Consider the following 15,488-nt stretch of genomic DNA (forward strand, 5'->3'; position numbering starts at 1 on the left):
AGAACTAAGAGCAGGATCTCCTTCACACTGAGCTTAATGCTGATTTGAAAATTCAGCTTAACCCAACATCTGAGGCAGTAAAAACATACCTGCGTCACATACCTGATAGCAAGGTATTTCTGACTGGGAGTCAGCTGCCCCTCTCGCTTGGTCATTCCTACAGGCAGACACACACACACACACACACACACTTTAATTCATAGTATTCACAAAAATCTGAATTTTTCAATCTGACTATCAAGGATTGTGGGTATTGGAACCCGAGCCTCGCCGGGGACAGAGCTACCTTGCAACACACAGGCTGAGGGGCCATGGGGGAGCAGGTGTGAGAGGCCCCTACAATATACATCATTTCTCACAGCTGAGTAAGCAGAGGACAGCGCGTGAGAGGTGGGAGAGGGACGAGAAGATGATGCAACAGTGAGAGCGGAGCTGTTGTGTGCGTAACCTCATTAGAACTCTTCATCTAACGTGACTCATTCCATTGTCCAGGCTGCTCGTTTGCACCGGCCTCATAATGAGGGAATATTCTGAGAGAGGACGATCTCGGCCAAACATTTTTCACAGCAGTTATCTTTACTAGCGAGAAGGTTTGTAAAGGTTGGCTCTGTTCTCTGGGCTAAATGCATCTGGGTACATTTGTTTTAATCAGTCTGCTCTTTGTTTATAAAGACCTGCGGTTATGGAGCTCATTAGACTGAACGCTCTGGCAACATGGGGCACAGGTATGGTTGAGCTGAGTTTATTTAAATTCTGCTGCTCCTCTGGCCACAATTAAACTGATTTAATGATCCCAATCAAAGGAACGGGAGGATGAACTCCGAGGCCCTGATAGTCTGGAATATGAGGTCTCCTAGTGTTTTACTGTACAGCTGCTTTTTCTGGAGTTATTCAGAGGGCCTGTCTGTGAGAACACAAATATTCAAGTCAACTGTTTTACAAACATTTTCTGAACTTTTGTGTGTGGCCGGGGTGAGAATACAACAGGAAAATGCCCAGAGAACTCACAGCGAGTGAGAGGGCATGCTGAGGACACTTAGAAATGTAAAGATGGCGCCGACGTGAGTGGCAGCCTCTCCAGTAGCTCCTCCTAAATTTCCCTCGGGATCGATCCTAAATTTCCCTCAGGATCAATAAAGTATCAATCTATCCATCCGAACATCTATCTATCTGACATGCGGTGAATGCTAACGTAAACCCCCCCCCACAAGAAATACAGCAGTGGAATTTACAAACACTGCAGTGTGTGCATGTTTGCAAGTATAAACGACCAAGAGGTGTTAGTGAAGAGCAAACGCCTTGTTTCTCAGAACCAGTGATCTGAAAATACATTATACAACACACACCAACATATTAATTGTTAGCATTCTAAATGTGAATATCCTGAGGGGCCAAGCAGGAAGTAAAAAAACCTCTGAGTGACTCTCCTCACCCTCTCAATCTACAAGCCTCTTCTCACCTCCGATACCTGATCACACTTCATTTTAACGCCGGTGTCAAATCTCCATCTTTCTTTATTGTTCATAAGCACCTGAGATGCTTCAATAATGACTCTTCATCTGCTTCAGAAAAGCTGAGACAGTCACGGGTCAGCCAGTGGAGGATCCCCTGGAGCATGTCAAATAAAGCTGCTGGGACTTAAAAGGGTCTGCAGCGCTCCCGTGGCACATGATTGGTCGGCTACACAAACAGTACCTTGGCTTGTACACTGAGTCATGAATGGATGAAGGATTACCGTCCCCTGTTAACACTGTGCTGTTTTAATTCAAACTGGGCTTGTGTTTCAAGTCAGCCATTAAATACGCACAGAGAGGGAGGAGGGAGGGAGAGGGTGCATACTTGGTCACTGCTCGATTACATAACTGTGTTGATGCTCTCTTTGTGGTTCACTAGTCCACTGTTAGAAGTCACTACTGGGATGGAAACATGGCCTGTCGCCTTTTTTTTAATACTCCAAATAGAATTTTAGGGACACTTTAACTTTTGTCATGTCTGCCGCTGTGCTTCCTCATACAAGATATACACACATGCTTTAGAGACACTTGTCTTACCGTCATGGATTTCAAACGCCAAGCTGGTGATCTTCTGCGTTATAACCATCATGGGCCTAAAAATGAGCATTAAACAGAAATGTTAATGTTAATATTTTCAATTCCAAACACCTTCCACTCTTTACAGCACAAACACTCACACACAACACAGTAAATATTATCGCATCATCATACCCGACCTTTACTGTGGATGTTTGTCTGTCTTTAATTTTAGTAAAGATCCTGTTAAACTGAGATCCCACTTCTTATTCAACCAGCATCAATGCATCTTGAGTGACGGGCATTTGGAAAACACTTAGCGGTGCTTCGAATCTAACCTCTTATCTCAAAGCAGGATAACTTTATAGAGTCTGTTCATGTGCTTTAGCCTGCATGCATGTAGATATATAAAACCTTTACTGTTAATACACATATAAGTCCAAGTTCCTGACTAATTTTATGCATGACAACGGTCAGTGGCCACATCAAGTTTGTCTACAGGGTAAAAAATAAGCACCACAGATGTTCTGGTCTTTTAAAGGAGATATATTAGGCTCATGTCCAGGTTCATACTTTCATTTGGGTTATAACTTGAAAAGGTTTACCTGCTCTAATGTTCAGAAAACTGTCATTTGCTGCAGCTCCTCTTGTTTTCAGCTCCTGTCTCTTTAATGCCCCCCTCCCTATAAAGCCCAGTCTGCTCTGATAGGCCAGTTGGCTCCCTTTGTTGTGATTGGTCTACTGCACGTGCAGGAAATATCGGCCTCTGCTCTCGCTTTACCTGGTTTTGTTAGGGGGCTTTCCAGACTAGCCCCAAGGCAGATACCATGCAAATGTCAGGGCATCGTGATGTCATGTGATGTTTTTAAGAAGTGTTGGCTAGAATACTGACACGGTGTTTCAGGAGCTCCTTACATATATAAACACACTAGAGAAAAGAAGAACTGAAAAAGCAATATTGTCTCCTTTGACAATATTTGAGTTCAATTTCCTGTACAACAAAGCCTATTAAGCTGTGAGGGTCAGTGATATTTCGATGAAATTGACATTTCAAAGAAACCGAGGGAGAACTGTTGAACTGAGTGAAATCACTGCCCTTGCAGAGGCTGTATGGGTTTTCAGATGGTTGCTTAGCAACCGGCCACCCCCACCCTGTAGGGAGAGCAGGCTGTCTGCTTGAATTGTCAGACAGTCTGGACGAGTTGGAATCAATCACAGCTCCTCCTGTGGACACAGCTGAGCAGTGTGACCAGCTCTTGTTACTGGTTGAGTCATACGAAAGATTTCTCTGACTCTGACTGGTAGCTCCTATTTTTTTATAGCACGAATTGTTCTGCATCTGGGATTGAATATTAACACCGAGGGAGGCCTTGTATTTTTATTTCATTATGAACAACTAAAACGATTTTAAAGAGAAGTGTGTTTTTAGTGGATCTTACCCTGTAAAATCTGCAGAGTACATGCCGTAGTCAAACACGTAGACTCGTGTGATCTGACACAATATCAGATAGCCCAGCGTCACAATGAAGCAGTACCTGAAAGGGAGAAAAAGAAAAGGTGAGAAATAACATTTTAAACAATTATCTAAAAAATACAAAACAACTAGTTGACACTTAAAATAACTATAACTCTGTTTTATTATTATATCATATTAATGATATAACAATATTTTATATTAATTATATGGTATGATATGATAAGGTATGATATATTATATCAAACCATTTGGCCCACACTTTTTTAGATTTCAAATTTCAAGACACCCCTAGTTTGCTAACACATATATCTTCTGGTATATATGTACAAAATGTGGGGGTAAAAAGAAGAAGCGATAATACAAATAAAAAAAATGCACAAAGAACACAAAAGAAATCCAAAAATGTAATTATCACATACACAACTGTTTATTTATAAATTGAGTCGATAAAGAGCTTCTTTTTTCTTCTCCCAGGTTTCTCAAGATAACTGATGAAATTTATATATTTCATAAATAAACAGCTAACCTAAACAGTTTTCCCCTCGTTACACATTATGTAAACCTTTAATTTTGCAGTTCACCTTCTTTCCAATACAGTACAACAGAGTGTCCATGGAAACAGGGCAGCGCTACTGAAATGGGGGAGGGGGTCAAAAATTGGACAAAGGGCCAGGGGAGGCTCTAATAATGTGTCACTGTCAGAGGCTGAAGACTGAGGGAGGACAACACGACCTTTCAACAGAAGACTAAAGACAGCGCGGCCCTGAAGCCCAGGGTACAAAGCTGTTGCAGAGTCAGCGCGGCTGAGGGCTAGCTAGATAGCATTCCTCCACTGCCAACAATAAGTGGATTGTGCTGCTAGGAGAAGGAACACAGCACACGAGCGAGAGCGAGACTGTGCCGGAGATGGGACATAACAGGATCCTACTGTAACTGCGGTCCAAGATACAGCAAAGACGTAATCTGCGCTTTAGTGCCAAGACTAAATAAAATAAACCACTCACACTGCAGTGATATGAAATTCAGACCTTTCAAGAGCTCTCTTAGTCTCTAAAAAAATCATAAACCCCTCAGAGAAGGCATGGTGAATAATACGAGCAGATAATCATTATAGTCCTTTAATGTGCTCTGAGATGACACTGTTTGTTTCCAACCCACACTATGTATGTTTTTTTCTTTCTGGTTAAACAGTGTCAACAACATTCTTCAGCATCCTACACAGAGTAGGAGACTGCATGTCTGGTTACAATAGCAACCATGAATCTAGACATATATCCAGTCCAGCCCTGCATCAAGAGGGCTCATTCAAGTGTGCTGTGAAAAAAATAAAAACTCACACAGACAAGGGGAGAACATGCAGACTCCACACAGAAAGGCCCTGCCCAACCCAGGATTTGTACCGGGAACCTCCCTGCTGTGTGAGCTCTAGACAGTGAACATCAGAAGGACCATCTAGATAACATTGTCTAACTTTTCTAGAGAGGCAAAGAACAACAGACATATAAATATAAATATTCTCAATGCTACGTGTTTTTTATCAAATGAAATCACTGAAACATCTTTAGAGGAAGTGACTTCTGTTGGAATCAAAACCAAAAGCTAATCCTCGTGAGTAAAAGGAAAGCACAACTTAAGCATATCTGCAAATAGTACACCAGGGTCCGAGCACCCAACACAACTTACAATTGAAAGTGCACCCAACTTGGGAGCACGAAGAGGGTAAAACCGCTGCTGCCAGGATCTGCTCCACATCTGGAGCACATCTGGAGTCTGTATCTGCACCAGACTTGTCTCAGTAAAGCTTTTTGCATCTTATTCAGAAATGTCTCTTAATAATTCAGGCCCAATTCTCTCTGATACACTAAACACCTTCAAGGCAAAAACAAAAGTAAACCTAGTTAGTTCACTTCCCATTTACTGATGTGTTACTACACGCAGCAGGAAAAAACAAATTCTACCTACAGAGTAGAGTTTTCACTTATTTACAATGGCACAAAGTGACAATATCCTATTGAAGACCACTCCAGCAATGTCAAGAAAAATTATTATAATTAACACATTACAAAATAATTAATACTGCACTAAAACAACAACAAAATATATCTGGTGTTGTTTTACTCGTTTAACCCAAACCCAAGTGCGTTCAATACTGACATTTTGGCTTAAAAGTAGCTTCAAAATGCTTAAGGTTTTTCTGTTGATTCTCCTAACATTCTCAGTCCATGGCAACATCCCTATTTAACCGAGCTCAGCGCTCTCCGCCGGCAGCTGCAGTTATCACTGGGGATATGAGCTATACGTGCTGCAGCAGCTATATTTGCCGCGAGCCCACCAGTGAGTCTTTATCCTCATCTTATTTATGTTTGTGTAATTCACAGCTCAGAAGGGGATGTTTCACTACCACTGAAGGCATCAGATAGAGCCTGGGTGTAAAGAAGGTTGCCCGCCCGCCCGCCACACACACGCACGCACGCACTTTCACAAAAAAAAAAATCATATGAATATAAATTAAAGGTCGTGATTATGTTACTCACAGAGAAAAATGACTCAATGTTATCCTTAACTGTCTGGGACCCTCCTGTGGAAGGGTAGATCATCATAAAGAGCTTAACTTCAGAGCCCCTGCACTTGTACATGTCTGCTCTGATTGGGTAATGAGCTAAAGAAGGAACTGTCTGCATCTCTCTTATATCTACAGAGTCAAAACTTAGTCAGATAATACTAACATACTTTACTAACATACTTTAACTGTGGTTCCCAAACTGTAGGTTGGAGCTCACATGAGAGGTCCCAAGATACGGGTCACAAGATATATTCTTTTTTTTATGTTTTAATCAACTCTGAGATTAAAAGGTTTACAACTGGTTAACACCCGTTTTGGGGGGTTGGGGCTAAAAAGGCAGTCCACAGAACACTGAGGCTGCAGCACCGCTGCTGCACAAAGAGCTGTTCACCTGTTTATTTAAAGTTCAGTGAAGCTCGACTCAATACGGAGAACCTCGAGCTGGAGAATCAGCTGCTGTTGCAGTTGACAATGGACATCATTAAGATGATGAGTCCTAGCTACTTCTGCTACAGAGCGTTTGGCCGCCTGTTTACTTATTTATCATTAATATTGAACCCATTGCATGTCTACATGCCACCATATCTGACACTGTTCTTCCTTTGGCCATTAACTAAACACATTCCAAATGTTTAGCCGATAAGATGACCGGTCCTGGAGATATGTGTTCCTCACACAGACACACAGAGGGTCACAATCCCAAAAATGTGAAAGCCAAAGACCTAGAAAACAAAACTAATTTGCCGTAAAAATTGAAAATAGGCTATAGAATACACTGAGCATTTATTATACGTAAACTTAATGCACTGTATTTGCACAAGGGAAATATTAAAATGTAGTTACGATTCCTCTATAGAACCTGTTTCAATTAAAGAAGGTGCTTGCGTTCCCGCCGCAGCCCTTAGACCGTATCTAAGGATTTCACAGTTGTCTTGTCTCTCTTTCCTGTCCCCCGGCAGCCAGTGCTGTGATCACGCTCGAGGCGAGTGGGGAAGCGTCTGGAACATTCCCTGTCTGCTCACTAAATCCAAAGTCAAACAGTGCGGGGAAGTGGGAGAGCGGAAGAGAGCGAGAGATACCCGGAGCCGCACAAGAATGAGTGGCATGAAATATGACGCCCTGCCGTCAAACAAAAAGTAGTCTGGTAAGTCTCGAGCCACGCATTCCCAGCAGGTCCCGGAGCCCAGGGGAGAAAAAAAGCTTTTTGCAACTGCAGCTGTCACACTGAACTCACTGTACACTTTCCTTCAATGACAGGGGGCCTGAGTGAGAGAACAGCAAATGGAGAAGCCTACGTCTTGCCACAGTGCGCTGGTATTGGGAGAGGTCAGCTGCACTGTGTAGCGTGCGTTCCCAAAGAGTTAGGAGATACAGTAACACAGGGCTGCTGCAGGTTTCTACAAGTTAGATTTAAGACTTTTTAAGTACATAATTATTACAATTTAAGATGAAAGATATGAAGGAATATCAGAATTCCAGAATGACATAATATTTACCCTGGAAAACCAAGCGAAGCTAAGTAGTGACATAAATTCTGACGGTGGCGTTTGCAGACTCAGTTGGTCTTATTTGTAGTTTTATTACAGCATGCTCACATCTGTATTGTTGAGAAAGAACTAAAACACACAGAAACATTAGAATCTATGCATGCAGCCTAAAAACTATTTTCTAAATCACGATGGAAGTAGCGTTAAATAAACGTCAGCATATTTAAGATTTACCTTAACGTATTTAAGTACTAGTATGTCGTTTTTCAATATGCTTCGGACTTTTTAAAGCCTGAAATTCTGCTTATTAAATTTGAAACTTTCGGACATAATAGCACCCCATGGACACCCTGTGACAATACAGGACATTTGAAAGGAATGGGACAAAAATGTGAGGATGCTAACAGGTAGAAAGGGGCAATCTTATCATTGGATGGGTGACAAACGATGTACAATAATATCCCATAGACGATAGTGTAAAACGAGGCAAGGTGCCAAATGCCTAAATATTTGATATGCAACCAACTCAGCGGTGTAGTTCAGAGATTAAAAGGTCCTGAGCGAGAGCCTGGGATGGCTTCTACACCCAGGTGGCCAAAAAAAACACAAGGGCCCAGAGTTAAATCTATACCTGCTGCTGCGGCAATAGCTAATTTGTTATGCAAAAAACCTGAGGCAGTGGGTTTAACTGCCTCGACAAACACAAACATGTCAGTGCATCCTGCCTCTGTGGTTCTCCTCCCCTCGGCCCCCGACCTGCTCCGGCCTGCACCCGGGGGGCCGGCTGAACTTTATCTCTGAAAGTGGTGGAGGTGAGCAAGTTCGGCATGGGTGACAGTGTATACAGTGTAAGAGTGTGTGGACACGGCTTATCTACACACTTACAGCAGAGACAGAACACCAGGCTAAAAGCGCACTAATGCTGTTTGTGGACGTTTAATCCTGGAGTAGGTATGTGATGTGACATTTGATGTAAAACACGACTGGACGTCAAGATGTCAGTGTCATTCTCCCTTTATACGAGTGCAGTTGCTATTGAGAGTAATGCTTTGTTAGCATCTATTTGAAGTGTTCTCCCGACGGATTAAACCTCTACTGTTTACACCTGGAATTATAACCTTGAATTCTGATTAAAAAAAAACATAAAAACATTATAAAGTGTGTGAGTACAGATGTCTTAGTGAGGACAAGTTAGGAAAGTGAGGACATCACTTTCTGACCCACTGTCAATAATAATAAGAATAAGGTTTAGGTTAGGGTTAGGAATTTGTCGTGATGGTTTAGGTTAGGGCAAGGGACTAGGGAATGCCTTAAGCCGATGAGTATCCTCACTAAGATAGAACTACAAGTGTGTCTGTGTGTGTGTGTGTGTGTGTGTGTCTTGATGAGCTATGGTCACAGATGGAAGCCTGGAGGCAAAATCAGTTGTCACTGTGACCCAGGCTCATGCGCCTCAAAAGACTCGAACACAAAGAAGAGGCGTGTCTGAGGCTCATTCACAGTGGACCCATTCTCAGCATTTATCTTATCTGACATGCAATAAAACATTTTTACAAAATGTTGGTTTACTGGCGTTATTGTGCTTCCAGTTCCCCTTTCAGATCATTATTGTGGGAAATTGTGGGGCATTATAATTCCGGACACTCCCAGGAAGCACATGTGGTCACCTATTACTTTACTCCACTTGACTTACTTGTGCATGTGCTCCAGGCCAGCGAACACCATGACGCTGTAGGAGATGCCGCTCTGCACCAGGAAGTGGAGGGAATACCTACGAGGAGACAGACAGACATAAATAAGACTTTACTGATGCAAATGAACAGTAAGGCAGATCTTGTACAAAGGAGCTGGTTGGCATTTAGTTGACTGGTGCTGCATGAGGAATAAGAAGAAAAAGAAGAAGAATGGTATCACAGGCTGCAGTATAAAATGGTACGGCACCTCATTTTATTGGTGTTTTACCTAGAATGGCACTCAATAGTGTAAACCTCTGACAAGGCCCAGCAGTCCCCGTATGATACCACATTTAAATTCACCAAATGCTGAATTTTATTTAGAGCTGCGTCAAGATCTATCGATTATTCTCTGAGAAATCAATGATGTTGAAAAAATGCCCTAAATCTAGATTTTCCTGGAGCTGCCCCCTGATGTGTTCTTTCTTGAGTCCCCCCCCACCCCTCCGCAACAGCTCATGGAAATCAGATGAGTATTTTTTGAGTAATTCAGCAAATAAACACTAGTTAAAAAACAACCTTTGTAGCGAAGAAGAAATATCAGTGTTTTTAGTAGTGCCGCATTTCTTACGAGCCAAATTTGCAAAAGTGAAGCAGTGCATGAGTAACGTGCAGAGCTCTGCGTCCACTGCCTGCAGGCATAGTGGGCGTGCCAACCGTTTTCAGCTTTTCTGACACAGCTGCGAGGGCTGGCCCACAGAGCCGGTGTGTAAAAGTCGTTTGACACCAATGAAAACCACGGGAGCCGACAATTTAAAGAGCTACAGGTTAGCGAATGTGATAGAACCTTTTTCAGTTTGACGAGGCGGTTCGCTTCAATGACAATTCTTTAATTTAGCTTCATCTTTTTAACCAACTTAAAAATAATGATCAATACACATGCCCCCTGCTTAAAACCGACCATCTTAGACGTTATCTGCTCTCTGTTTTATGATCCACATCCTGTTTTTTCACCACTTACTGTCACTAGGAAGTGGAAATTACAGCATTGCAAAACCACAGTCACACCATCAGTCATGTGAGGCTCCCCCACTCGTCGTGTCAAATCCAGTCACAGGACGGAACGGTGACGATCGCGCCACACCATCTTATCACCTGATTCATGTGCCCTCCCCGCTGCAAAGGTTCCTTATGTCGCACCATTACAGTGAATTGTGTCTGTGCCCCCGCTGATAAAACATCCACCTCTCGCCCGTATAGCACAAAACAGTGCACACACACACAGTTCAACAGCAGCAGCTACCAGATGGGTGTTTGAAGGGCACAGTGTGTGATGCTGCCGACGTCAAGCCTCCAGGAGAGCCGAGATGCCACACTGTGTTAGCAGTGAGTCAACAAAGAGGGCAAGGGCATCGGGGGTTGGCGGGGAACGAGGGGCCGGGTGAATTAAATGAACAAAAAAAAGGGGGTTTAACAATGCAGTATTATCTGAGGATGGGAGAGGGGAAAGATATTGGAAAAAGGGGCCATGTAACTTTAAATCTGTTCGCTTAGGAAGCATTGAACAAACACAACAACTTGTTGTCAGGTCTGAAATGCCTGAAACTAAATCAGTCCCCTTTAACGGAGCAAGTTTATTCCTCCCATTGTTACCTCCCCTCAGGAAATTTTCTGGAGGGCCTGAATGTGACAAATATCAGTCAGCCAGCCGCCTGGTGAAAGGTCCAGAAAATATCAGAGTGAGCCAATATAACAATACAGCAGGAAAATTCACAGCGAGCGGGTGGATGTGTTGAAGACTTTTCTAACACACAAAGACAACCTCTGCCTGAATGTTCTGGAAACGGTCCTGCTGTTGTGAATGTGTCTGATCTGGACAATATCCTGCTGCGTTCTTTATATGTGAGCGGCAAATGCGGTTCATGTCTCTACAAACTCAACAGCTTTAGTTCCTGCAGCATCTGTATGGCAGATACTACAGAACTTTCTACCACAGAACAGTATGAAATATATGTGTCTGTGTGTGCTCATGCAGACAAATGAGTGAACATGGATGCTTTCATGCATAACACATGAGCAAGCTGCACTGGGTGAAGTTATTTTGTATCCTGCAAATAATAAACATGTGCACGGAGCTCTGAGTTACCTTGAAAAGTTCAGATTAATGTCATCAGTCTATTTGAATCAATATATTGTGTGGTATTAAAAAACGCCTTTCAAGTAAAAAAAACACTTTGGTTCTTGTATTTAGCACATTATTTAGATAGTTAAACATAAAGAACTGGTACACTGAGACAAGAACCATAAAAAAACATTTATAACCTTTGTAAAATGTATCCACTAATAAACATTTATATGGGTTTATTTCTATTTAATTACTGTAGCAAATAAAAGTGTCAAGACTTAAACCTCACTTATTGTTTGTTTGACCTGTTTGGACTAATATAGGCTCAATTTAGGTTCAATAGGTTTTTGAGCTTGTAATGTGATCGTAAGTCATAAATAAAATAAATGTGTACAGGAAACTCAAGTTTGTATTTTTATTTTACCCCAACTGGTACAAAGCAGAAAACTGTAAAACTCAGCACTCAGGATCCCACAGTGTTTGATGCTCAAGTACAAATATTGCCCCTGGTTTGATAACTGAATCTGATCGGACAATTGCTGATCGAATCAGCCTTAAATCACAACAAAAAAACTTTAAAAATAAAGGATATATATACTTTAAAGGATATATGTGCATATTTGCATTATTTATCATGCATACCAGGCTATGCTTTCTCTTTGTGTGCATTTTTAATGCATCTTATATATTATAGCCTTGTACCTATTTGGAAATAGGAAATGAATTATGCAACGTTAGCTCTCCTAGCCACAACAAATGATATAATCCTGCCGCAGATCAGTGTCAGGCGCATCGTGTACTTGAACCGTCTGTCGCCGGGTTATCAGATCAAAGTCCTCACCTCAACCCTCATCACCTATTACCTGACGACCAGGTAACATTCACCTGATTAGCATTTTTCCACTAGTTGGATGTCTAGCTAATGTTTTCTTAGGTCTGTGCGCGCACACACACACACACTAATCCATCCACATGTACACACCGCAGCACTTTGAGAGGCACTCTGCCAGAGGTATACAGTCAAGTGGGTTGTCTATTAAAGAGCAATAGCTTTGTAATTGGATATCAGTTACTACATGATCGACCCACTTGCTTTGGCATGGATGAAGAGAATGAGGACAAGGTGAGGGAGAAAGAGAAAAGGAAAGGGACAGCAGTGAGGGTAGTGGCAGATGTGAGAGGAGAAAAAAACATTAACATGGAGAAGGTTGAAGGAGAATTAAAGCAGAATAAGAAAGAGAAACTCAATGGGAAGTGAAATACTCTACTGGTATAAATAATGATTATTTTATCATTATCAGGCTTTATCATTAACATTCAATTACACATCAAAAGCTGTTTTCAGACATGAACTCTCGGTAAAACCTGGAGAATTGGCTTCGGAGTGCACACATGCACAACAGAACGGGAGTTTCTCTGCACAGACGCGTTCACAACAGCATGAAATCCTGCGCATTTTTCCAGGCGAGAGGTGGAGCAGCCGGGTGCAGCAGACCGAGGCAGAAAGCGACGCATTAACTAAGAAGTTAATAAAACTATTTCACAATGTGGACCCAGTGTCCAAATCCAAATCCATTCTGAGTCGTAGCTCTTCCACTCATAAAGTCGAGTTGGCAGTTACCAGATGTTAGCACGTTGCCCATACCAGCGAAACACCAGGACAGGGGATATTAGCCCATTCTGGCAGACCTAAAGAAGTGCCAGTATGACATGCAGTTTAATTTATTATTCAGCCTCTTCAACTTTCTTGCTATGATTAGATATCAATGACCTTTATGGAGTGCAGTCAAAAAACCTGTTGTGTTTTACCTGAGGGATGTGACTTTTTCTTTTGCACAAACAGAAAGGGACTCTACTTAAGGCTACAGTGGCATGGATAAAATACTGCTGAAATTATACTGCAATTAAAGATCGTTTTTTTATTATTGATAAATCTGACCCATATTTTATTGATTTATTGATACATTTCATCAAAGAAATGTCAGAAAACCAAGAGAAATGTCCAAAGTGACAGACGGTAGAAGATCTACAGCTCAAACAGAGAAAAGTGCCAAAACTTCTCACTGAAAAAGCTTTTGATTGAAATAACTGAAGAATAAAAAAATAAATAAATTTGAAATTCGATTTAGTAAACTCATTGATTTATCAACTTATCCTTTTAGCTGTAGCTGAAATGATCAGGCACATCGTCTGCGGTTTGTGAATAAGCATTCTGGGAAATGTAGAAACGGAGGAGCAGCAGTTGTCACTTCATTACATAACAACATCTTTCATTACACAGCATTATATAACATTTCAAAAACCAATAAGGAATTCATGAGAATAACAATATCCTTCGAGATAGTCCAACAGCATTTACTAATAATAATGTACAATATTGTCAAATTGGGATATGGCCACGGTCTGATGGAAGAAAAGAGGGAAGAGAGGAGTATAATGACAAAGAGCTGCTGGTGAACCCGATAAGTGACTCACCAGCCAAAGCAGAAGAGAGCTAAGTAGAAGCCCAGCAGAGTGGCCACCACATGTCTGATGAATGGACTGGTCTTACTGGGGTGGAGGTAGAGCCGAAACCACACAGCCATCAGCAGGGCAAACAGCTGACATGCCACAAAGTTAACCTGCACAGAAGAACACATAAACATATTATTACAGATGTATGACAGCTGGAGATGGAACAAGTTCTGTGAATAGAGAAATGTTGAGGTAAATAAATAAATGAAAAATAATTAGAGAGAACCATTAAGTTGACCTGGTTTACTGTGGAAAACACATGCTTTGCTAACAAAGTGTATATACACAGCAACAAGTTAAATCCGAGATGTCAGCTGCATGAACGTTGTATAAAATAGCTGTGTCTAAATTCGGGGGCCACATTCGGGGGCTGCATCGTTCGGAAGCTGCGTTTATATAACGTCACAGTGGCACGACTTATTTATTCAATATTATCGTTATTATTATATTACTTTTCTTGTAGTATCAGATGTTTTGTTTTTTATTTGTATATTTTAATATATAAAACACTGTTATTAAAAGTTGTTATATGTGGAGAAAAAGCCCTGTGAACCTGAACCAGAAAACGCCATGTGTGATCCTTTGTGGTATTTTATGCAGTCTATCTTGCAGTAAACAATAAGACAAGAGATAATCTCCCCAAATGTACCATCATGTTGTATTTGTATATACATCTCTCATGGTCAACCATGTTCTGTCTGAAAGGTCAGAGTAAAGCTGGGTTAGAGTGGGCGTGAGACCTTGTTTCATCTGCTAATGTCTCCAAATGGCACCGCAAAGAGGCTTTACTCCAGACAATAGTGAGACTCACTGGATCCATCAAGAGGGGACAATGGAAACCTCTCTGTTTGATAACACTTCATTTCTCTACATTGTGCCGGAGATGCATGTGCATTATGTGCTATTGAGACCACTGGATCATGTTATCCTGTCAATTTGATTATTCCAAGACTATTTGATGGAAGGACCATCACGACCACGACCCAACATTCTATAGTGTTGACAGTGTGTGTGTGTGTGTGTGTGTGTGTGTGTGTGTGTGTGTGTGTGTGTGTGTGTGTGTGTGTGTGTGTGTGTGTGTGTCTGTATTCCTCCCATACAGAGTGATGACTCAGGTGTGGTGTTTGATGTGTCATGATATTAATAATATATTCATCTACTCTCATCATCACACTCTACACACACACACACACGCCCACGCCAACACACACACACACAGTAAAAGCTTCATCATTTATTTATTCTAATAAGTACAAATATATAACATACAAGACATCCATGAGTAACTGCAATTCAATAGCTGCTCTTCTAGTGCAATGACCTCATCACACATGATCAGTGACTGTGCACGTTTTTAAAACCCAGACTTAATTGCCAAGTATTAAATGGCTGTTGAAAAAGTCATTACTCTCAATACTGTAAAGCTGAAGCAAACACTTGTCCTCCAGGAAACCTTCATTGTTTGATGTCACGTCAAGTGATGCATGTCTGAAGACACAATGGACCACAAATATAGGTCATGTTAACAGATCCGTCTGGCCAGTAAGCAGTGAAAGGCTAAAGACACCACGAGCACCATTCATTATCTATGGAACCTGCATGATTAATGAGAGAAAGGG

The 15,488-nt window shown here is 41.6% G+C and overlaps 1 protein-coding gene across 1 annotated transcript in view; it reads right to left on the reverse strand.

Annotated features, from left to right (window-relative positions):
- The window catches only part of mboat2a (membrane bound O-acyltransferase domain containing 2a), a 40,092-nt gene that overhangs the window by 8,282 nt on the left and 16,322 nt on the right, over nucleotides 1-15,488 (reverse strand). Inside the window, exons 2-6 of the mRNA XM_034576016.1 lie at nucleotides 13,831-13,976; nucleotides 9,251-9,328; nucleotides 3,470-3,565; nucleotides 2,052-2,107; nucleotides 103-157 (exon numbers count right to left, since the gene is read on the reverse strand). Of these exons, the coding sequence (XP_034431907.1) occupies nucleotides 103-157; nucleotides 2,052-2,107; nucleotides 3,470-3,565; nucleotides 9,251-9,328; nucleotides 13,831-13,976 (431 nt within the window). The remainder of the gene's footprint in view (nucleotides 1-102; nucleotides 158-2,051; nucleotides 2,108-3,469; nucleotides 3,566-9,250; nucleotides 9,329-13,830; nucleotides 13,977-15,488) is intronic.

This window comes from Hippoglossus hippoglossus, chromosome 22, assembly GCF_009819705.1.
Source record: "Hippoglossus hippoglossus isolate fHipHip1 chromosome 22, fHipHip1.pri, whole genome shotgun sequence".
Taxonomy (NCBI): Eukaryota; Metazoa; Chordata; class Actinopteri; order Pleuronectiformes; family Pleuronectidae; genus Hippoglossus; species Hippoglossus hippoglossus.